General features: G+C 43.8%; 1 protein-coding gene across 1 annotated transcript in view; it reads right to left on the bottom strand.

Moving 5' to 3' along the window:
• LOC137782498 (protein kinase C-binding protein NELL1-like) overlaps positions 1-26075 on the bottom strand; it is a 220837-nt gene that overhangs the window by 53212 nt on the left and 141550 nt on the right. The window contains exon 13 of the mRNA XM_068571803.1: positions 10907-11032. Within this exon, the coding sequence (XP_068427904.1) occupies positions 10907-11032 (126 nt within the window). The remainder of the gene's footprint in view (positions 1-10906; positions 11033-26075) is intronic.

The following is a 26075-nucleotide window of genomic DNA, read 5'->3' as shown; positions in this document are numbered from 1 at the left end:
GGATCCCTCTGTTGCTTCTGAATGCAAGATGAATTCCTTATTGGCAACGTGTTTATTGATTCGCCTCTTACTGCTGAGCTTATCAAAACTGATTGAGCTGCGGTTAATGTGTCCTCAATTGGAATCCGGCATAATGATTATGAACAATACGTATATATAAAAAAAGAGCAACCTTTTGATAAGGAATGCAGCGGTATCGTTTTATCAAACCACGAACTGCGTCTTTAAGTGCCAGTCAGGAACCGGGCCCCCGAGGCGGCCTCCGCTCGCGAGGTATACACTCTCACTCAAACACACTCTCCATTAATATGCAAACGCTTTGGTGGGAGTCATGACTAATACATTCCCTGTAATTAATGAGTGGCGCTCAATGAAGCCCCGGAGCCGCGAGAGGGAGAAATTATTTCGCTTTTCTCTTCCCAAAGATTTTCCCTCCCCCACGCCGCCGATCTTTAAAGTGGAGGTGAATGTCAACCGTGCTGGTGCTGGTGGGATGTGCGGCGGTTTATGTGGAGGGATGTGAAGTGTGGGCTGCGTTAACGGTAATAGAGGAAGAGGTACATTATAAAATATTCAGTGTGTTAATGTGCTGCGAGCTTACGGAGGGAGGGGGGAGTGCAACACAATCAAAACATCGGCGTCCGCGGCTGCTTATTAATGCTGTTTAATGTCCGCTGGCCAATTTGAAATGATAGAGTTGGAAGCGTGAGCGGCGGACAGATGCGGCGGCTGGATTGATGGATAATCAGCGAAAGTGAAAAACCGCCAAGCTGAACAAGCAATAAATCCCCCCTCCAACACACTCAGGAGCCAGCGCGAGCAGCCCTCTGACCGTTTGGTATTTTCCCGCCCTTGAAAACAAACAACAAGCAGATGGCACAGATACACACACACATAATCGACTTAATGATCACTTCTAACCAGGGGATCAGTGGAAATGTTGAGTAGGCGTCGGAGCATTTTCCCATCTTTCTTCTTAGATATAAAACCGATTTATGATTCTTAGGGTAGTCTTTTTAAATTTCAATCTATTTAATAGCCACGATTCCTTTCATTTTGAGTTAAACTAAGTTCGTGGGGCTTTGCTTATTTATAGGGTTTGTTTTTTCTTCTAATCAGCACCTACTGGCCGTTTGAGGAACTGCATTTTAATGTGCCACGACGCTGGCTTTCAAAAAGCTGGACAGAAAAATAAGTTACAGCTCTCACAGACTAATGAATGTAATGTAGAAACCATTAGAGATTTATAAAAAAATCTAGTTCTTCGAGTGATGAAAGCTTGTGTCAATGAAAAGACATGACACTGACAGTCGCGAGCTCAGTGGAGATAACGACGGCCCTCCCCCCGTCTGAACACGCTGCCCATCACTCTCAGGTTTGGGCTTATTAGTGATGATTATGGAGGGATGCGGTGTCAGGCCTGGGCACAAAGTGCTGCGCTAATGATGCGTAATGACTGATCATGGGGACCACAGGACAGCGGCCGCCCGGCTCAGAGTGGCCTCTGCACTGTCGACACACCGGGAGAACAAAGGCTAATGGGAGGATCAGAGGAGGGATCTCTCATTTCATGGAATTACTGGCAAAAACAATATGTTCCCCACCAATGAGGGGCACAGAAATGGAGCTACGTCCAAAATCACTCCCTAATAATGCAGATATGGACACTTATACTGCTGAAGTTGCTTGTGATTGACCACAAAATGCTTCATTTCCTTTGAGTTGTAGAGTTATGTTTCTTCCTCCGGTGTATAGTCTTTGCATTTTGTTTCTGTAGGTGTGTCGTGAAGCCGCGGGGTAAATACTAATTTTCCGCTCGAGCTGAAACATTTCCAATGCACCGGCAACTATCAGCCTCCATCATGCACCGCCTGGAGCTACAGCAATGAGCGATGTCCACTTGTCTCTTCACATCGACTTTGGATGAATTACGACGTTCGAAAAATGCTCTTAAGGTTCACTTTTGATTTAAAGCCAAAATAAAAACAAGTATCCTGAAACACAATATTAAGCAACTAGACCCATGTATGGTTCTTCGGCTTGTCCCAATAAGATAACCTTTTAACAGTATTAACAGTACCTTTTATGAATGTACCACCAGGAACCATTTCAGAAGGTCCCACCATCTTGTTTTCGAGAGAACGGTTGTTAGCTAACAACAGGCTCGGTAGTGGTGGTCGTGTAGCGCTAGCCTTTAGCCTAGCGTGTAGCCCCCTCCCGTCTCTTGCCACGACACTGTCCAACAAACAAACTGTTGTATGAGGAATACATTGAATGTTCACCTTTGTGTGTGTGTGTCAACATTGTGTTCAGTGTGCAAACCAATCACATCAAGACAAACAGCTGTTTTAAAAGCAGCACCTTAATAAAAGGGATGATTTTTGAAGGTTCAAATTTGATTCTGAAGAGAGAGCTGAGCATCTTTTTGTAAAGAGATTATAACTATAATGTTGTCAGTCATCTGTTCTGTCTCCTTTTAAAGCTCTCCCTCTCCACACTAACCATCTCTCCTCCGAACCAGTAAATACTGCAGCAGCATCGCCTCCACACAATACATTATGTTTTATTCCCCTTTTTGTTTGATTCATATTTTTGTTCTTGTCTCTTGGTTTCCTGTGAGAATCTCCCATTACACATATTTCACTCAAACTGGATCGTCAATTTCAAATCACAGCGTTTGTTTTTTTAATGTCGCGGAGAAAACTAAACTGCAGTCGGTATTCGTGGCATAGAAATGACATTTTCTCTTCTCATATTTCATCTGTCGTCTGTTCTTTTTTTCAGCACTCCCAACCATTTAGAAAAAAAGAAATCTCTAGAACCTGATAAAAGAGACGAACTCCGCGCATTATGGGATCCGTGAGTAAAACCAACACCTCATGATTCACTTTTACTTTGCATAATAAATTCCTACAACATGTCCTCATCTCTTTAGCTCTCACATTGTCTCATTCAATGATGTCAAACAGAACACTCCAGTAATGTGAAGTTTAATGACCAGTGACAGGCCCATAAAATAAAAAAGAGCACGGCAGGATACTTTCTGTCTATATTTTCTTTTTCCTTTTTTTTTTTTACTGTGCTAATGCAAACTTGTCATTTTCACTTCGAGTCTTGGCCTTGACGCTCACCTTGACGTGATGTGAACGCAGCACAGATCCGTCCCGTGTCACTGGGGGAAAAATATTGATTGCCTGTCAGAGCATTTAACCTGGAGGACATGGATTTCCATAAAATTAGCTGGGAGAAAACATTTGGAATTTTCTCCAGTAATCCACCTGGAGTTCAAGAGGCTGTTTTTTTTGTTTTTTTTTGACCCAACAGGCATTTTATTCCACCTTACACAGCACCTTCTCCATGCTACCGCATGCAAGCCATGTGTGTGCTGAGAAATAAGAAGATTTCATTAATGCGGTTTTATTAAAACAAAGCGGGGCTTAAAGGGCTCCTTGTACAGGGCAGTAAAGCCTTAGGGACCTTCATGTAGTCTGGTGACTTTTTAAGACTGCTTCTTTCTCTTTCAGGATGCAGATGTACTTCAATCTCCCTTCATCACCTATTTTTATCCCCAAGGGATTATGTATTCGGCCGTATGCGTTCATCTCTGTGTCTGTCTGTCTGTCTACGGCTAACGCAGGACTCATCAGCCTAATACCTTTTTTTTATGCTCACGTATTGCTGTATGCTCAAGGACCTCTCGTGGTTGGAGCGGCGGATCTATCCTTGATATTACAATCTGCGTGGCTCCTTCAACAGGAGGAGTAAAATATAATCTATTGCAGTTTTTGAAGACATATTTAAATGAATGTTTTACATGGTCATTGACCGCTGACTCCTCACTACTCTTAACCGGCTGATAGAAGCTGCGAGTGTTCATCAACTGCTTCAGTTCAAACTTTTTTCCACTCCTGATTACAAATTGTTCCTCTCTATATTCACACCCTAAGATGAGAACTGTACCGATGTATGTTTGTGTGAAACTATCGTTTAGCAAATGACAAACTGAACTGAGCACTGACTACAACAGAGCTCTTCCTCTCCTGTCGTAGGAAGAGAGCTAGTTCAGCTGTAGGCAGCTAACGGGAGTCCCGCAGTGTGTTTGGCTAATAAAGCTAAGAGCTAACGGGGAAAATACAGCGAACAGCTAACGGGGAAAATACAGCTAACAGCTAACGGGGAAAATACAGCTAACAGCGCTAACAGCTAACGGAACAACACTAAGCACGGCAGACTGACAATTTATGTTCAACAGAAGCGTTAAACAACACAAAGGATGTTGTGAACGTATTCGGAGCATAACAACAGAAACAGGCTGTTAACGTCAAGAGACTAGCATTTGTTTCAGAGGTTTGTTTCTGGTCGCCTGATGAATGTAAATCCTGTGTTCTAGTATCTGATTTGTTGAACAACTACCTTTTAACTTTGTCTGCTTTAACATGCAATGTTTTTTTTTTTATTGGGAGGGGTTTGGTAATGTCTGGAAACAGCACATATAAGAGTATATATATGTACACAACAATCGTAAGAGGGAAGGTGTCAGCCCCAAAACTAAACCATCAAACTAAAAGATGCTTAAAATGCTTGCAGCTGAGGTGAATTGGACAGTTGGGTTGGAATAATGTGTGGGTTTGATATTATGGGCAAAGTACAGCTCATACGAGTTGTTTTTTATGGGTCATGTGGGTCATTTTTGGAAGGTATGTGGACTTGTACAGACAGAAATGGTGGGTGGCAGCGACAAGCCGACGCTGGAACTGCACTGCCCAAAATTAAACAATAAATAAAACGAGGTTCCACAACTATATCATTTTCAGTACCAAATCTGTCTTGTTTTGGCCAAAAGGGTATTTAGATTTATTTTAAAGGGTAAACAGACTTTTATACCAAAGTGCTTTACAATATACCCACGCATCAAAGCACACTCATTTACAGGTAATGCGGCATTATTCACAAGGATTAGCAGAGTGAATAAGCACATTTTGCAATAAAATGGGAAGCAAACAGGCAGGAGAAGTGCCTCCAGAAGAGAATTATGCACAGTTATTGAGGTATTTTTGAACGCACACGCTGTTATAAATATTAAGCACTAAAGACATCGCAATTTAAAACACATATGCTTCTCACTATGCTGCGAATATTTCCATTTACATCAGGAATTACTGCCACTTCTTTAGTGGCTTTAGCTGGATGTGCTTTATAGCATCCCGAGCACCCAGTTCATATTGTCTTGGTGCAGCAGCAGCAGCAGCGCCTGCAATGTAATGCAATTTATTAACTTCCCAATGAAATATACAGCTCAAGGCAATAAAGATGCTTAGGCTGCAATATACATTAACGTAAGCATGTTTCACTAATGTGCTCTGTCAGTGAACATCCGTGCCACAGCCACGGCGCTTTATTATTCCACATGTCAGCGACGTGTATTCAGCCAGGAGAACAGGAAGACGATGAAGAGGAGACAACGCGTAGAGAGAAAAGTAACATGAGGATCGACACCCCTCCGGATGGTTGTACAGTCTGCTGACGGGCAGCAAGAAACACTCCTTACATCAAAACCTTTACGGGGAAGCTAAATATAAACAGCAGTGTCTCAGAGCCCATTACAAATGGATGACCGTGAGGACCAAGGAAAACTTCTCTCTCTCTCCTTCCTTCACAAACTGGGCTTGATGGGCTTGTTAAACCGGCTGGTGCCGAGCCAGCCTGACAGCCTGACCTCCATTTTTGAAGAGTTAATGTATACAGGGAGGGTTGCCAGGGTTTTCCAGGCTCGTCACACCTGAGCTCCACATTCATTACATGTATAATTGGAATTGGATTTGATTAAATTTTCGTTTAACATGTAATGTGCCTTCGTGTGTGGGGGGGATGCAGCGTGTCCCAATGCTTGCATTTTTGAAGAATATATGTAGCAACTGATGCATGAAATTAATGGCAGCTTCTTTTGGTCAGCTGTACAGCAGAGACTGAGCTTATTGTCTATGAAACAGCAGTTTGATAAGAAAATACTAAAAGTATGGATCGGTAGAGAGCAGATGAGGATATAAGGGAATGTGATGTGGCTGCTGCTGTGTAACGTGATAATAAATTACTTTAAGCGATCAATGTAGTTTGTAATAAAGTTTTTTAAAAATGATTTACTTAACAATGATCACTTAGAGTTACATAGTAACATAGAATGTAGGAGAATTATAATACACTTATAACTATAAATATTCAGTAATACAAGTAGATTATGATGCATTATACGTATGTTTATAAAGCAATACAGACATAGGTGTTCTAGAAAGTACTACTATTGTGTACTGAAATGTCTGTTTGAATGTATGCCAACAATCAGGAAATACCAACATGTTTGTAGTAGACTGATCTATGGAAGCCCAATTCGGCCACAAAAAAAGAAAGTCATAATCATAAAAAAGAATATATATATATATATATATATATATATATATATATATATGACAAAATACATACATATATATAATTTTCTGAGATATAAAAAAATTATGACAAAAAATGTATGACAATAATTATGATTTTTTTTGTGTGTCAGAATTATTACTTTTTTGTCGTCAAAGTTATGACAAAAAATTATATTTATATATATTTATGACAAATTAAAAAAAAAATAAAATAAGGACAAAAATGTTTATGACAATAATAATATTTTTTTGTCATAACTTTATTTTTCTGTCATAATTATGACTTTTTTTTCACGGCAAACTTATAACTTTAATTGATTTATTTTTTGTGGCGGAAATGGGCTTCCGTAATCATCAGCCAGCAACACTGGCCTGAGAACATGTGCCAGTCCTGACCCGATGGTGTGTTGAGCCCACTGAGAGCATCAAAGCTCAGTGAGCTCTTCACTCCATTAGAGCGTTTCAATGTGTCCCCGTCAGTATGCACAGCTACATCTTCTCCGAGTTCTGGACTTCATTGTGAAAATGGCTACGGTGCACTTTATCTCCGGGCTCGAGTCGAACCTCTTTTGGAGTTTATCTGCAGGACGGAGGCGAGAGGGAAGGAGCGACCTTCACCCTCTCATTCCAGCGGTTCAATCTCTGGCTGCAGCCCTTATCGCCGCCTGCTTAATGTAGAAAAACAATTCCTTTAAAAACCGAGAGATCATACGATAAGTGCTCAGTGGGAGTCCAAACAACCGTTCTCACAATTACTTTTGGCAGACGACCATTAGCTAGCAAGCGCATGAAGCCAGAGATCATTATGCCCTTCCACGAGGGAAATCACTTCTGTGATCCTGCTCCATAAAGACCGACGGGAAACACTGGGTCCAAGTTCAAGGGAGCCACAATAATAATAATAGACGCTTTATTCTTGGATATATATATATATATATATATATATATATATATATATATATATATATATATATATGCATATATACAGATAAATATACACCAGTCAAGCTTATTTTCCAGTGCTCGAATCTCAACAGAGAGCAGATTTTTGGGCAGGCCAGAAACCCGGCTGTGACAGCTCTGTGGCGTTGAGGAGGAGGAGATGCAGGAACCTCACAACTTGCTGCCACCTCTCCTCTCCCCTCTGTCCATCCTCCTGCCCCCCCCCCCCCCTCTCCACACACCTCCTCTCCCTCCGGTGCTGCTTAGCTGCTTCCCATACTGGGGAAATCAAGTGGAACCAGAATTACCGCGCAGCCTCCTATATTGTTTACAGGGAGCCGTCGTCACAAAAGGACAAGGCAGCGGAGGAGACAGAGAGCGATGAGCCTGAGAGTGCCCCGACGCCAAAACAAAAAAAAAAAGGTGATACACGACATGTCGTGTAAAAAAAAAAAAAAAAATGCAATAGGTGACAGTTTGTTCCTCGGAGGAAAAGGAGCCGCGCAGATTGTAATATTGAAGGTGAATCCGCGGTCTGTGTGATAGGAGGTAAGTTTGTGGGCGGGAGCTGTGTGATGTCCGTGGAGACGGAGTTCACACACACACACACACACACACACGCAGGAACAAACACAATGCACAAATACTGCAGTCAGTGATTGTCATCAAACGCATGGCTCTTGCGGTCCTTTTTCTTAGCTCTGCTTGATTGCAACGATTTCAGGAAGTGACTTCTTTACATGTGAGATGTCACCGTGCAGTCGCTCCCCGCTGGCTGGACAACATAAAACAGCCAGAGCTCGCGTTGTGTAGTCACATCGGGGGGATACACAATGTTATCGTGAAATAATAGAGAAAATGGGGTTTCACATTGTGGCTCTACAGGAACTGAATCACATAATGTGAACAGTATTGAACACAAGGGAGGGTGAATTTCTAGCATTATGAAATGGTAATAACCAATTTTGATGTGTTTTTGAGACTTGAATGGTGACGGAAACCGATATAATTGTGAAAATATGACCTTATATTAACTCATTATTGTCAGATTAATACCCCATTCTTTATCCAAATGTCGCACAAACCATGTTATTGTGCTATCTTTAAATGTTTGAATTATTCTTTGTTATTGGTTCCTTTTTACCCTATTACATGAATTGCATCCTAATATTACTCATATATTATTATTATCAAGGTACTATCTGGTTTATTACTTTGATCATTTCACAGTATGACCAAATTATAAACTCTTTATTATCAAACTTGAACTTGTACTCCTCTGTTTCCGTGTGCTGTAATTATGAATTTACTAAAATGTATAATGTAAACCTGAATATCCTTTTGAGGCACTTTTGAATTCGATGATGTCACGATAGCACGCTTCACAGAATAATAGTACAGTGGAAAGTTTAAAATAAACACGTACCACCCTTTTCCAATGTCATGGTCATTAAAAACAGGCTTAAAAACATAACATACCAATAAAGCAATATGACAGTAAACAACTTTAGAAAAATCATTGAAAACTTTATGTCAGAACCAACCGTGAGGGTTTGAACAATCAATAACATTCCTTTTTTTTAATTGGGAGAAGTGTGTTAAAGGGGTGTAACATAGCATATAATAGCGTCAGGCCTACTGCTACAGTACTGGCCTAAATGTATGGTACTGCTTATGGATAACTGAAGATTAATATACCTTTCATCATTTAAAAGATTTTCATTGTCTCCTCCCTGCTGGCATTTGGGCAATTGATACGATGATTAATAATGAAAACTCGCGCCGACTCGCTAACGGCTCGATGGGAACAAGAACCTCGGAGAAACCAGGAACCGATTTCCACTGCGCCTGTGTGTGTGTGTGTGTGTGTGTTTGTGTGTGTGTGTCCCGCTTAATGCAGCGCCAACAATATCATTACCAGAAGGCAACTCCACATCCCGACACAATGAAGAATAACAATGCAGATTTTAGCACAACGCACCAATTACGGAAAAGCTAATGTGCAATCGTGTTAGCGACGTGGAGGAAGGAGCGGGGCGCCTCCCTGAGCCGCGGGTGAGGGGGTGGAGGGTCGGGGGGTGGTGGGGGGGGTTACAGTCACGCAAAAGGATCCCGAAAACCCCCGAGAAGAAGCTGAAGGACAAGCTGAAAGGAGACAGAGAGGATTTATCTCTCCCAGCAGATGTAGAGCAGCCTCCTTGGGCTCCCAGTCAGCAGCCAGGACAGTTTACAAGCTGGAAAATAGATTGATTGTCTATGGATCCTTGTCCCTGTGTGGCTGCCAAACTCGGAGAGCTAATTAAAGAACACTTCTCCTCCTCCGGAGGAGGCGGAGGAACAGCGAGCGGCAACCAAGCGCGTCCTATTCACCCTCGAGGAAACACGTTGCTCTGAGCTCCTCGCCCAGGAAATAACACTGTACACAGGTGTCACCGCGTATTGAGGAATCGCTTAAGCCGCGGAGATAAACTCGCACACACAACAATTTGCATCGTGTTGTTAAAAAGCAGGTAAAACATGTTGGTGGAATTGTTTCCGTACTTTGTCCTGACATTCGGCTCTGAGAATGTCAGCGAGGTGGCAGGATTTTAAAATGGGGAATAAGCCGCCCGCCAAACTGAAGGGACACAATCACCGCGAGGTCGTTCCCGCACACACACAGTCTACTAACCTTTAAAATGGCCGACACTGAGGTCTTCACCTTCATCGGTTTGCGTTAATTCCATTGCACGCTTTAATATCAGATGACTAAAGATAAAGTTTCGCAGTTGCAGCAAAGTGTACGGACCAGAGAGACTTACTTTGTGACTTTTCCTGACATGGGAAGATGGAAAGTTAGCATATCTGTGTGTACAATTCCAAGGTTATTTACTCGCCGTAGGTGTGACAACACTGTTCTGAAGACAAACACAGTCCCATTTCCTCCTTTTGCCGTAGCTACAACGTTGACAGCCGGGTTAGCGTTAGCGGCAGATCCTGAGGCTCGGTTATACTTACACACAGTGGTGCTTTGACAATGGCTGAATTTCAACGCGCAGCCTCTGAAGTTGCAGACTAAAACTACGTGTACATTACAAGCAACAAAAAGGAACACAATTCCTTGATTGACGTGCTCTTTGGCATCGTTATAGTGCTTGGAAAAGCGACGGGATCCGGCTAATGCCGTTATTATAGTGACGGATCGGGTGTAAAGTAAAATGTTATTGATCATGAGAACAACAACAAACAATGATTGAGGTCATGATCACACATTGTGCCATGAGTCAATATGGTAAATATGATTGTGGTCATCACCACGTATCAGAGGATAAAAACTATCAAGGTCAGATATGGTACAATAAGTCATAACATTAAAATGATTAAGCTCTCGTCCACATATCGTACGATAAGTCGACAACGTGAAAACCTCAAAAAGGATTTAAATCATGGCCACGTATCGTACAGTAAGTTGATAACATATATAATACCGGATTGAAGTGTGTGCTGTGTCCTAAAGATCCGCTGAGTCAGCGGTAATGTTTGCGTGCGTGCAGACGTACCGGTGCAGGAGTATTCGTCCACTCTGATGAAGCCGGGCAGACAGTCACAGCGATGGCCGCCGGGCAGGTTGACGCACGCCGTGTTGGACTGGCAGTAATGCATCTGGGTCGCACACTCGTCGATATCTGAGGACAAACAAGAGCGAGTAGAGCGGATTAATAACTCCCTGACAGTTCTCTGCAAAGACACACTCAGGACACACGGAGCGATTCCTCAAGGCGAGCGATGAAGCTCGCCGAACGCTCGCCGAAAGTCTCTGCGAGTCACCTCGCTGCTTACAGTTATCGACACGAGTCTGAGCGAGCTCATCAATCACACGCACAAACAAGACAACTTTCTCAAAGAGTCCACCGTCCTTTAAATATGAAAGACTGGCAAAGGCAGATCCTTCGCTCGCCAGATAGTTACAACACGTAGCCGCTGGATCCTTTCCAGCCCAGGATCTTTAATCTGAACCCTCGCTTCTCTTCCCCTGAGTCCCCGTCTGATGCTTCTCTATTAAATAGCCAAAAAAAAGATCAAAATGCAGCCAAAAATTATATAAAATGTATGAATAAATAAGAGGAGTACCAGGCAGGATGTAAGATAAGAGAGAGATAAGATAATCCTTTATTAGTCCCTCAGTGGGGGAATTACAGGATTACAGCAGCACTGCTCACAAGAAAATACAGATAAAAAATCAATAAAAATAAACAGTAGAACAGTAGTAAAACAAAATTAAAAATGAACAGTAAGAAGAATATTAAATATACAGATGTAAAAAAAATGTGTACAAAAGTACTTAAACATACTTAAAAATGTGTATAAAAGTACTTAAACATACTTAAAAATGTGTATAAAAGTACTTGAACGTACTAAAAATGTGTATAAAAGTACTTGAACATACTAAAAATGTGTATAAAGTACTTAAACATACAAAAAAATGTGTATAAAAGTACTTAAATGACAAGAAAGGAAGGCGGAGAAAACGAAAACAAACGCATTGAAGAGAATGAAGAGAGGAGCGAGAAAAGAGAAGAATGGAGAGATCAGAGGACATGAAACACAGAAAAAAGAGTAAAGGAAACTAGAATTATGAGGTTGTATGTCTCCCCCAACCAGTTAGATCCATGTTTACATCCATGTCTTTCCCTTTTAGACATTAGCGTATGAATGCGTTATGACATAAAACACACTTTGTAAGCTCACAGCGACCTTTGACCTGCAAGAAATGAATCAACTCATGAATCAACTCATCCTCGAGTGGAAGCGGATCGATCGTGACACATTGGAAGAGAGTGACTCAAAGGTCTTCCTCGAGGTATTAAGAGGACGGCCGTGAGGTCACAGGGGGGCCGTGACCTTTGACCTCCAATATAATTCAGGAGTCCAGGTGGATGTTGGAGCTGATCCTCGTACTTACAGGCAACTGAAAAAAAAGAGGAAAAGTGAAGAAACTGACAAAAAGCCGAGGAGATGAGGACACGTGACGTTCCTGACGTCCGTAGTGTCGAGCTAATGTGACACATTGTCGCCTCGCTCTTCATACACACACACACACACACACACACACACACACACACTCTCTCTCTCCCTAATGTAGCTTGAAAGACATTGTGTGAAGCATTACAACACAGCGCTCAGGGAGCCATTAGCTGAGCTGGATGACTGTTGATGAAACGGGATCGGAAACACACGAGGGAGGTGTTATGCAGAGGGGTCTAAATGTGTGTGTGTGTGTACAGAGTATTTATGTGTGTGTGAGCAGCAGAGAACCAGTTTTCCTGAGGCTAACAGGCCTTTCCACCACTTAAGGGACTCTGTATGCTACACTTAAGGGGGAAGGAGAGAGCGTGAGGAGAGCATTTCCATATCCTCTCCTCGGATAAATACATTCCAGCTTTGAGGTTTTCAGCTCACACTTCCTCTTTACAGCAGAATGAATTTGTATGAAGTATGTAATTGACTTACATGCAGCACTCAGAGTTTTTTTCTTCTTCTTCTTCTCTCTCTCTCTCTCTCTCTGGGAAAATGTCATCCATGGAGAGTGTACAGTAGGAGTGTTGAATCGCACACAATCACAGAGAGACGGATCGGGCGAACAAAAGGCTCGCCGGCCTTCGGCGTGAAAAAAACAAACAAACATTGATCTGCGACATCAAAAACACGGAGATGATTCGAGTGCTTTCAGGCTGCAGAACAATACCTGGATCACGGTGTTCTGGGTGGGCGGGCTGTGATGTCATGGAGGCGTGGCCTCAATAATTCAAAGCGGAGGGAGCGCGCCGCTTTCGGCAGGTTTTTTGCCGAAAGCAGCGGGAAAAGCGCCGACTGTCAAGTAGCCCGACGCATGACGAGGCCGTGTGATCCCCTGAGGGCCGGCGTCCACTGTGTCTGCAACTATGTGTGTGTTCGTGTGTGTGTGTGTGTGTGTGTGTGTGTACACGTCTGCATGCGCCCTCGCCCTCTGCAGCCTCCTCTGGGAGCGTCAGAGCAGGTGGGGTCTGCTGACAGAACTGGATCTGTCATTTCACACAGGGGGGAATTCATTTTCCTGGATTTGCCGAATAGAGAGAGAGAAATAGATCTCTCTCTCTCTCTCTCTCTCTCTTCCCTCCATCCCTCCCAGACCGCCTCTTCCCACCTCCTCCCCGCTGAGCTCCGTTTTTTCCATCTCTGCTGCTTTATTCATGCTGTGATGTAGGTCAGGGCTGAGGAGAGGGACAGCTAAAAATAAGGCAGGATAGGACTCTGTGTACACACACACATGCATGCATGCGTGTGGGTCTGTGTGTGCGTGTGTGTGTGTTCGCTCCACATTCCCTTGTGCGTATTTGTGTGTTTGGGATCGACAAAGATTGTGCGTCTGGATGTCGAGTGTTTGGATGCTGTGAGGCAGAAAGAGAGAAAGAGGAGAGACTCTTTGTACTGTTTTGTGTCTTGTTTGTGAGAGTGTGTGTATGTGAGAGTGTGTGTGTGTGTGTGTGTACAGTACTAGTGCATCTGCATCGAGCCATACAATACAGAGGTTAATGGAAACTTTCTATCCAACAGCAGAAACTCCTTTGTGTAGTTTACTCTAATCAAGCCAGATTGTGTGTGTGTGTGTGTGTGTGTGTGTGTCCAGGCCCTCAGTCACCGCAGCTCATCAGTCTCTTTGAGCAGCTCATTTGTCGGTCCGTTTGAAGCCAACTGTTGGAGGCTGCTGCCTCCGAATGAGAGCGAGATGGAAACCAAGTTAAAGAGATAAATACCTCTCTCGCCTTCAAAAGTATTCAAATCGCTCGCTCTTCTCTTCCAAACGTGAAACTGTGGCGCTCGGTGAAGACGACAAGGCGGGGGGGCGTTTGCGTGTCGTATGTTTTCCTTCCAGTCATCTGTCTCTCACTCAGCGGGGCGTTTTTTTCTTCTTCTGAAACTCGCGAACAATCGATCCGACGCAAATCTGGATCGCTACCAAACTAAAAAGGGAAATAGAAAAACTTTGAATTACAGATATTAAAAAGTGGAAGTGCAGAAACTCAGCTTGTGTTCGGGAGCAAAGCGCAGTAGTGAGAAGTATCCAGTGTCTTATCTGGAGCTTTATTCCATCCATTAAGGCGACAGCACGGCTTCATTAAAAAATGTTTACAAAACCGAGCAATTTAAAAAAAAAATTGCAATTCGCAATCAGCCTTCTTCTCTCCTTTGACCTCTCTCTCCCTCCATCTCGCTTCCTGCATTCTCATGTACACAGAAGGTAATTACACACTGTGATAATTGAGGCACACACACACACACACACACACACACACACACACACACACACACGTGAGACTGGTAAGTTCATCTATTTTCTCTACTGGATTTAAACGGATAATCAGATTGTTGTTGAACTTCATTAATTTGACTCGACAATAAAATAAACGAGGCAAAACAGTGCAAGATTATTATTGAAATTTAGAAGATGAGCGCGTCTATATGCAACGCAGTGACATCACCGAGTATGAAATGACAGCGTTAAGCGGAGCAGCTGTTTTTTTCATTGAGGTTACAACACAAATAGTGTTCAGAGATCAGATCCAGAGAGGCTCAAAGGCAGCTGTCAATCACGACAGGAGCAGTAATCATTTTATAAATGGAGTTTTTTTCAGTTTACAGCTCCACACTGAAGCCGGAGCATCGACTGCAATGGAAAAAAAAAACAAAAAAACATCTTCTTGAATAAATAAAAAATAAAATGAATAAAGAATGTCTGCACATATTGTTCAGCGGTGTTTTCTATCAGCTGTAGCAGTCCCGGGTAACGGAAGAGACGGATTCTCCCTCCATGTTTTCCTCCATAAAACATCAAAACAAGCTCGCTGTGCTGCCAGCTGATCTCACGTCACAATATCTCCATCCACCACAGGCCTCTCCGGTGCAAAAACCTAAAATATTATCTATATATACACATATACATGATCATCAAGCTCCCTTTGGACAGCACACTGTGGATGTATTGGTTCAGAAACGTTTTCCTTTTCTTTGTGTGTGTGTGTGTGTGTGTGTGTGTGTGTCAGGTGATTGACAGCCAGCCGAGTGAAATGTAACGCCGTCCCTATAATGAAAAATCTCCCTCAGCACAGGGAAATAAAAGCAGGACGTTTCTTCTCATTCCTGCGCGATGGACTTTCATCCCCGTGTGGACGGGAGGAGAAGAAGAAAAAAAAAAGGCCTCTTCTGTCGGTGGAAATGAATCTCATCCAGCAGTTAGAGTACACGCCGTGATAATGAAGTCCCATACACGCCGTCGCTTTCAACGCCTTGGCGTCTCCCACCACGACACACACTTGAAAGGAACTTTTAATGTGGACGAAACCACGGAGAGAGGACTGAATTACTCTCACGACGGGGAAGGTTTCATATCCACGGCGAAGGCATCGGAGGCCTCAAACGGCTGAACTCAGTGACTAAACCCCCTTATCTTTCCGCGCTGTGAACAAATCAAACACACGCGGAAAACAAAAAAAAACAACAGCAATCAACACGCGGGCGAAGGACGCTTTTTCCCCCCCTCCTTGTAAGCCGGGAGGAGCGAAAGAACCGGCGATGCGTTTAATTAGAGAGCCTTTGGAGAGCGCCGGGGCGCTTCTTATCTGGCCAACCTCGTCCTCCAGAGAGAAGACGCCGAGCAGAGCTGCGGTGGAGCAGATTGGAGCCGCGAACGGGAACACGGTGCATGTCAGGGAGCAGCTCGACTGACTGATGGCGTCGCTTTCTGTATCGGGAGAAGGAAGCGCTGTGTGTGTGTGCGTGTGTGTGTGTGTGTGTGTGTGTGAGCGAGGTGGTTTAATCTAGCCGTCACTCCAGCGAAGGGAAGGGGGAGAGGGACGCCGCCATTCACAGAGCCGCAACACTGACAGACTTCCAGGAAGTCACTCAAGAAGACACTCTCAGGTTCTGTGAGAGAGTCCGTCTGTCAGTCGAGAGGAACCCCAGTTTACCTAGATGACAGAGTGTGTGTGTGTGTGTGTGTGTGTGTGTGTTTGTGTGTGTGTTCACTGAACTGGGTTGTTCACACAGGGTATATTTACTGAAAAAAGATTAGAAAAGTATTCCAGGGTGCCCCGCTGACGGAAATGAATCCACATATCGGGCCAGAGGGCGGCGGCGGCGTGACGTCTGTCACGGGAGACGGACTCGATCCACTGTTGTCCTCTAGTGGTTTTTTTTTACGATGAAATATCAAACCGGAGGGAGCGCGGTGACGCCCACGCGGAGTCACACAGTCAAAGGTGTTCTTGTTGCAGACGCGGCGCGTCTGAAGTTTAAACTTCCTCCGGGTTGTCGCGCCGCACGCCGACTGACGGCGACGGTAAAAGTGCACTCTGTGCGGTCCTTCAGATCAAGGTGAGACGGTGCGTTACAAAGCCGTGGTCCACTTAGTTTTCTGGGTAGAGCTACATTGAAGGTGGTGTAACACCGGCGATCAAAGCGCCTGCAGCATCAGTGCTACCTGCGGCTCCTGCGTGTCAAGGAGAGATTTTAAGACGCTATAACTTGTCTTATGAGGCGCTACGTGTGCTCGAGGTTAACCCGATGAACACCGTGGAAGCAATTTTGGCTCCAGACCTCCTTTTTCTCCTGTGTTTGAGTCGTCGTAGGAACCCCAAATTGATTCCAATACTTGTGTTTATTGTATGTATTTGTTCAGTAAAGTCTTGGGGAAAAAATGTATATGTGCAAAAAAAACACTTTTAAAAGATATTTTGATCGTAACTATGAACATCCTGGGAATACTGAGAAGACGTGAGGCGCTTTGTAACGATACAATAAACTCAGAGGACGCATTTAACCTCCTGCAGCCATTTTAAGTCCCAGCATGCCCCATTCAGACAATCTTTTGGCATAAAAGATGTAATTTTTTCCATTTTATAACCAAACGACACAGTTTTTGGACTGAAACTCCTTCCTAACAGGACAAGTCTTCGTTTTATTGTGATTTTTGTTGCAGATTTTGATTCTTTATGTCGTAATCTTTCCAAAAAGGTGTCTTATTGACCGCTCGAGGAGGCATCTTTGGGGAATCCGGCTCATCATGCTGGATGTCAGAAGTGATTTTTTGCTGAACAAATACATACAATAAACAAGTCAAAGTCAAAATCCCTTGGACAAAACAAGCTGCATAATCCAAATTAACAAACTAGGTTGTTTCTCAGTGCGTTGCAGGCCGACCCGTATTGTTTTCTGATCCACCCTCTCCACAGGAAACAACAATAACTGATGGTAAGGATGACGTAATCCCACTTTCTTCTTAGCTTCTGAGAGACGACAGACTGAACATACGAATCAAAGAGGGCTGCCGGCTTGGGAAAGAACAAAGGACCAATGCTGTTGTTTTTCTGCCTCAAACTTAGGTGCCAACTTTTTATATTCCCAAAAGCTAAGAGTCAAAAAAATCTATATAACGTCAACAGAAACTGTGCAAAAGAACCATCATATACGCACAAAATACGTACAAATAAACACATCTAACACTATGATGAACAATTAATCAGACACCTCCACTTTCCTTTTTTGTCTTTTTTATATTTATATTGAAGTGAACCGGCATCAAATTCCATGTACGTGCACATTTACATGGCCATTAAATCTGATTCTGATACTAAAGGTTTCACCAAAGTTGTGTGCAACCAGGCTCCAAACACACACACACAAACACACACTGTGCTTGGTACATTTCAAGTTGTTTTAAACAAGGGACAACGTAATGCAATTGACCATAAAGCAGATTTGTCCGGGCAATAAAACAGATATAATTATGGGCTCACTCACCCGTTTGCAACGACCTCGGCTTGGAAGCGATGGCGCTCTCGTTTTAATGTGCATGCCCTCGAGCCGATGGCGCACAAATGAAATGACACACGTTGCATCGTTGTGTGTGAAACCAATGAGCGGTCAAAACCAACACGCCACTGCCGGACGACGCCGAGGAAGTGAGACTTTATATATTTTCGCAGACTGTTGAATCTCAATGCCTTGACTCTGGGCCCACTCCCCTGTACGGCTTCATAAGACACCTTTACAGTATGATGTAGTCACAATCGTGTGTGCGGCTACCTGAGCTTCTGCCTGTGGTGTCAACCAAGACACTCTCCTCCCTGCTCCTCAAATGTTCAACACTTGGTCCGCGGCCTTCTCTTTGAACTTCGTGTCTCAGGCAGGGTGTCAGTTCGCGCCGATTACATGCATTTTTCATTGAAAAAGCCGACTTTTGTGTTCATGGGAAACGTACAGTTTCCGCTCCTTTCATGCACAGCGGGTTTAGCAAATGAACTTCCAACAAAGGATTACTTTTCACATTTTCTTTTGTGTTTTTTTTGGCTAGGCTTTAGGGGGGGAATCGCCAGAGGTCCCCGATACGATATGATCGCGATACTTGGGTCCCAATACGATCACGATATTATCACGATACTACGATATATTGGGTATTGCCCTGCGATTTATTACCTTTTTCCATCTGAAAATTGTCCCTAAAAGGAAAACTGTCAACATATTTCATCTAATAAGATCATGTTTTCAGTCTGTTCATCTCACTTCAATCATTTTTAACTGAACTGTTTGTATTACAGTCCACATAGTTGCGTCATTTCAGCTGGACGCGCCGGAGAGGGGGCGGGGCTTAACTCTGTGGTTTATCTCCATGCAAAGAGTTTTCATTTCTGCCATCCACCATAACAAATAACCACTATTTCTGCTTTATACTTGTTGTGGAAATCCCAAAGACCTTCTCCAGGAACTGCGTCGGGATGACGGTGTTACGGATTAACAGGTGGTCGTGTTAACTGGTGACTTTCGGTCGAAAGTCTCCAGTTAACACGGCCACCTTTGTTATCATTTTAATTGCCTCTCATAAGCCAACGTCTCATAGCTAAAGATGCTAACAGCAGCCAGAGCTAACAGTGTGTAGCTGTGGGGGACCCAAACAGTGGTCTCCTAGGTCAAAGTCTGCGCTAGCTTGACGCGATCATCCACCTCGTCCTCCTCCCTAGGGTGGAGTTTCTCTCTCTCTTTATATTACGCCCGTTGCTCCTGAGGATGCTTCACATCATCAGTTGAAACCCTGGAGTGTCTCGTGCGACGCTAAAGGCCGCATCGCTGCTTCCAACCCTGACACACGCGCCAGTGTTTTGGCGAGTTCGGGAGCGAATCGCCAACACATACAAGACTTGTTAAACATGTCAACATTAGCGGGGTCCTCCAGGATGAAGTGGTGACCAGACGGTGCACATTGAGACCGAGGACGAGCGAGCCAACGCCACAGAGACTTCTCCACTCACGAGAATGAAAAAGAGCTTCATGAAATAAAACCCTGTGCGGGTTTACGGACGACAACAAAGCCAGTTTACAAGTGGATGGTCAGATTAAGAGACCCTCCAGAAAAAAAAACTCTCCTCCAAAAGGCAAACATACAAAAACCCTTTGTTTGTGTGTCGTTTACATCGGCACATTTTGTGTCGACCAGATCTACTGTTTTGTTCTTTGTTCCCCCCCTCAGGCAAAGCCAGCATGCATTACTATTCCATGAGCTGTATCAGTCACACACACACACACACACACACACACACCCTTGATTGACCCTGTACCCAGGACTGTGGGACGAGCACAGCAGCAGATGGTTGAATTTAGTTCTCACTGTGTCAGGTTGCTGTAACACACACACACACACACACACACACACACACACACACACACACACACACACACACGAAGGTCATCTATGTAGTATTATGCGAGTCCAGATGAGAACTTGTTTCAGATTATTGGCCACATTCAACCATTAGTAACCAGTTTCTAGGCAACGGCGATGCCTCGCAGCTAAAAAACCTGAATGATTTAATTGTCGTCCCGTCAGTCACCTGGTAACACCGTGTAACAGACTGGTTTCTGGTCACTACGGTGAATCAGCATCCTGCATCTCTCTGACGGAGGAAGATGATGGAGGAAGACGAAGAGAGGCGAAGAGATGAAGAGAGACGAAGAGACACGAAGAGACGAAGAGAGACGAAGAGACAAAGAGAGACGAAGAGACAAAGAGAGACAAAGAGACGAAGAGAGACAAAGAGACAAAGAGACACAAAGAGAGACGAAGAGATGAAGAGAGACGAAGAGACAAAGAGAGACAAAGAGACGAAGAGAGACAAAGAGACGAAGAGAGACAAAGAGATGAAGAGAGACAAAGAGACGAAGGGAGACGAGACGAAGAGAGACAAAGAGACGAAGAGAGACGAAGAGACGAAGAGACACAAAGAGACACAAAGAGAGACGAAGAGATGAAGAGAGACGAAGAGACAAAGAGAGACGAAGAGACACAAAGAGAGACGAAGAGATGAAGAGAGACGAAGAGACACGAAGAGACGAAGAAAGACAAAGAGACAAAGAGACAAAGAGACGAAGAGACACAAAGAGACACAAAGAGAGACGAAGAGAGACGAAGAGATGAAGAGGGACGAAGAGAGACAAAGAGAGACGAAGAGAGACGAAGAGACACAAAGAGAGACGAAGAGATGAAGAGAGACGAAGAGAGACAAAGAGACACGAAGAGACGAAGAGACGAATAGAGACAAAGTGACACAAAGAGAGAAGAGACGAAAAGAGATGGAGAAACGAAGAGACAAAGACAGACTAAGAGAGACGAAAAAAGACGAAAAGAGACGAAAAGAGACAAAGAGAGACGAGGAGAGACATGTCGACATTCAAACAGGGATGGAAACACAAATATAAGAGGAGAGTGTATTTGTGTGTGTTTGTGTGTGTGTGTGTGTCGGGGACAGAACAGTTATTGGAACAGCAAGAGACGGAGAAATCAGAGCGCTGAAGATGCAAAAACAAGCCGTTGGGACATCAGAGTAACGGCGTCGCACTTGTTGTGACTTCACCGATGACAGGCGGCGACCGTTTGACAGGAGAGACGATATCGAGGTATGAATATTAGACAACGCAGTGTGTGAGCGCTTAATGGGCTTCATTATTACTCCCATCCAGCAGCAGCTGCTACCTGTAGCGGACGGAAGCAAAATTGCTCATGAGTCCAGGTGTAAATGTGGGTTTTTAGTTTGATATTGATTTTTATTTGGAGTTTAAATTTGGAGGTCTGGCGTGTGGCTGTGAGGAGATTAATTCAGTTCATGTGGGAGGAAAAAAAGCAATGAGAAGAAAAGTGAACTTCATTGAATATTTTTAAAGAGCCTCACAGTCACTGAAACGCTGCCAAATAATATGTCACCGTGTCTATTGCACTGTTTTATTATTTTCAGAAAGAAGTAGAAGCTATAGAAGCCCATTCCCGCGACAAAAAAAAATTTATCTCATAATTTCAACTTTAGTATCTCATAATGACTTTTTATCTCATAATTTTGACTTTTTATTTCATAATTATGAATTTTATCTGATAATAATGATGTTGTATCTAATAATTTTGCTTTTCATCTCATAATTATGAAGTTTTACCTCATAATTATGACTATTTCAGAATTATCTCCACATGCCCCGCTGCTGCTGCGCCCCGTCCTCCTGAGAGCTAGACGTGTCAGCAAGGGCCCAACGGGAGCAAAGTGACAGTGAAGTAGCCGAGGAGAAGGCTGCAAGATGAAGCCCCCCATCCTCACACACACACACACACACACACACTCACACTCACACACACACACACACACACACACACACACACAGAGTTATTTGTCCAGAGCCGGCGACTGCTGGGAGGGCATCTGCAGCAGATGGTCCGCAATCGCTCCCATTGTCTGCGTATGCGGCAAAAGGGGAGGTGCCCTGTTCTGACCCCGGGCCTGGAGACACCACCGCCACCACCGCCTCCACCGCCTCCACCACCACATCCTGCGTCACTGGGCCCAGTCAACCTCTTCGTCGTAATTAAGGCCGGCCCCTCTGCTTCCCCTCCGACAGCAGAGAGCAGCTGGAGGACAGAGGAGCAGGGAGGAGAGGTCGAAATCCTCCGGGCTAACGACTTATGTTCCAACATGGCGCTCAAACGCACACATACAGCATTATATATGTACGTCTGAACACATGTCTGTCTTCATGTACTCGTGGGAGACTTTGATGGAATATGTTTCCTTGATGGCGAATGCTCCGCTGTGGCGACGCCATCTGTGCTTTTGTACTGGGAGCGAGCACAGAGCACAGAGGGTTTAGAAACATACATTTCCTTTTCTTTCTTTTTTTTAAATACGTGTTAAATTGCTTCCATCCCATTGTTTTATTGTGTTGTTGTGTGCTTCTTCAGCAAATGTTCGTGTTAGCCTCAGTGTGCGCCGCTGTTTATTTTGCCCTCTGTGCTTGTCTTGTATATGTTTTATTGGCTACTTGAACGTTTCACTGGATTTAGCCCGGCGTTGAACTCTTTTGGCCTGCAAATCACCCAAATATGTGCTTACCGGGTCGTACATTTATAGTTTTTTATGTGTATCTTTATGGGGACTGTCTCTGTAAACATGAACGCTGGGGGAAAAGTTTTGTCGACTTCAATGTAAACTTACTTCCAGACTCAGAGGAACTAATGTCATGAAGGAATTGTCTTCATATCAACTTAATCCTAACTTTAATCGTCATCATAATCCAGAAAATTATGTATATATAGTTTGTTTCTCACTCACAGTTCTTGATGGTATTTTATCTCATGCGAGTGACATCGTTTTATCACGTGACATGAATCTGACGCCGTAAAAAACGCCGAGTCGGACTCGAATTTGCAACAACTGCAACGCCGCTCTGACAACTGAGACCGTCTCCTGTCTCCTGCTTCAAACACAAACGTAGCTCCCGTTTCTCCACATCGCAGGTCTTCTTTTAAGACGAGACGTTTGACAACTTCCTTTGGAAACGCGTCAGCCGCGCAAGAGGCGCGACATCTGTTTCTGACAACATCCACACGCCGTCTGCCGCCGCCGCCTTCTGCTGCCGCTCTGCCAGCTTGCGAGACAGCCCACTTCCAAAAACTACAGAGCGAAAGATGCATCATAATCAGACCTGGGAAGTCAGAGCACCCGAATCCACTGGTGACCCGCGTGTGCGAACAACATGCTGTTCGACAGATGCAGACAGTCGCATCAAAGACCTCAGTCCATCATCACGGCTTGTTACTGTATGTTGGACAGGATGGGTTGTTTTTCTCCAAGATTAAAGCTGATTGATTTCACTGTTCCTACCTTATTTTGCATTACTGTCCTATCTCGCACGCTGCAATACCCTCCCGACTGCAATTTAGTTAGATTTCTTTAGATTTCCCTTTGGTAGCTCCAGTTTCAACAGCTTTAATTTAATTCTGGAGCCAATGGAAAACACGCTGCATTATAATAGGCATATATTGTTGATTTCCAGGCTCCTAAAATCCTACATTAAGAACCCATTCTTACCTACAGAAGATCCCCTTCTTACTTACATAAAGATCCCCTTCTTAGCTACAGAAGATCCCCTTCTTACCTACAGAAGATCCCCTTCTTACCTACAGAAGATCCCCTTCTTACCTACAGAAAGATCCCCTTCTTACTTACATAAAGATCCCCTTCTTACTTACATAAAGATCCCCTTCTTAGCTACAGAAGATCCCCTTCTTACTTACATAAAGATCCCCTTCTTAGCTACAGAAGATCCCCTTCTTAGCTACGGAAGATCCCCTTCTTACCTACGGAAGATCCCCTTCTTACCTACAGAAGATCCCCTTCTTACTTACATAAAGATCCCCTTCTTACCTACAGAAGATCCCCTTCTTACTTACAGAAGATCCCCTTCTTACTTACATAAAGATCCCCTTCTTACCTACAGAAGATCCCCTTCTTACCTACAGAAGATCCCCTTCTTACTTACATAAAGATCCCCTTCTTACCTACAGAAGATCCCCTTCTTACTTACATAAAGATCCCCTTCTTACCTACAGAAGATCCCCTTCTTACTTACATAAAGATCCCCTTCTTAGCTACAGAAGATCCCCTTCTTACCTACAGAAGATCCCCTTCTTAGCTCCAGAAGATCCCCTTCTTAGCTACAGCATTACATTCATAATTACCTCCCCTCTATGAATCTCCAGTATCTCTTCTAGTTCATCCGGAGGGTAGTCTCCGTCGGCCTCGGCTCATCTACCTGTGTCCTTCCACCGGCCGTGGCTCTATCTAACCTGCACTGAGCTCGTCCTCCTCCCCCTCTTCCTGCCTCCTCCGATGCTATCAGCTGCCGATTCACTTTTCGCCGGCTCGACTCTTATAATTGATACAGAATCTTGATGCCCCGAGCAGCTGACATTCAACGCGGGCTGAAGGACAGCTCGGGAAATGAGGAGCGCATAATGGAATACGCCGCCAGCACAAACAGAAGGAAGAGCCACTTGTAATGTGATCTGCTCCGGCGCTTAAATATCAAGTGCAATTAAATGCCAGAGACGGCGAGGCGATGGAGACGGGGGCCGCATGTGTGCCTGGAAACAAATTTGCTCTTAAAATCAGGCGGCGGCGGCGTCCTTTACATGGTCAGCCTCCATTTACTGTGTGGGAGTGAGACAGCGGGTCGGCAGTCTGCTGGCGGGGAGAAGACAGTCACGCTAGATTTCGTGAAAATGAGGACAAACTCTGAAAGCGGGAGGAAGCGGTGGCGGAGGCGGGGGGACATTTTGCAGGACACAAACCTCGGTCCAACCTTGGGCTGTCTTTCGCCGTGGATGATTTTGAAGGTTCCCATTATAAACTTCCAGAGTGGATCCCCGTCATGTTGGCTGTCCAGTCCCAATAATAACTGACCCGCTGTCCACATGTGTGCAATAGATCAGTCATTCCCAAAGTGATGCGGGTCGCCGGGGAGATTGTATGTGGGTCGCCAAATGTATTTGCAGAACTTCTCCCACGGGCCTTTTATTATTTATTTGATTTCTTTATTTATGTGCAGAGGATCTTGAGGAGTAAATGTGTGTTTTGTTCTGATAATTGTAGCCTACTTGTAATATTTAATCTACAATGAAAGACGAGGAACAGAACCAGCCTGTTAACTCAGCCGAAAAGCTTTTTTTTGGGGTCTCATTTGAAGTATTTTACATTAATTTACTCACAAAAATAAGCCCTTTTCATGATTTATAGATAAGGCCGGATGGGAATTGGGTCGTGATGTTTTTTTTAAATGTAATACTTCTAATTAATGATTATTTCCATGTTCTGTGCACCTGTTCTTCTTGCCAGAGGTCACTAAAAGTCTCCTCCGCCTCATATTGATTCGTTGGGAAAAAAAGGATTAAATTACCCATTCATTGTTTGTTAAAAGTAAAATAACTACCAACTAAAGTTTACCCTGCTACAAATAAACAATATATTAATGACATAGTTCTATGTATATATAGATTTATATCTTTCTCTCTATAGATAGATAGATATCAAGTGTTACCTCTGGATTTTTAATAAACTTCTGTACAACACTCAAGTTATATTCAATTGTGTGGCACCCAATATATTTATTTATTCAAGGGAATATTATTTTAAATGTTGAACCTAAAGCAAAAACGTAAATCCATCCCCCACTGTGAAGCACTTGTTAAATATAAAAGGTATAGAAATATATAAAGGTAAATCTATCAAAGGTATAATAAGGGTTCAGGAAACTAAGACACAATGTTCAAGTCTTCAGGATATTGTGAGTCGTTCTATTGCTTGTTTTGTTCTGGAGCTCGTG

This window comes from Clinocottus analis, unplaced genomic scaffold (assembly GCF_023055335.1).
Source record: "Clinocottus analis isolate CAN_PGR_092001 unplaced genomic scaffold, fCliAna1.0.p SCAF_1, whole genome shotgun sequence".
Lineage (NCBI taxonomy): Eukaryota > Metazoa > Chordata > Actinopteri > Perciformes > Cottidae > Clinocottus > Clinocottus analis.
The sequence above is the reverse complement of the archived record's forward strand: the minus strand, read 5'-3'. Positions and strand labels throughout refer to the sequence as shown.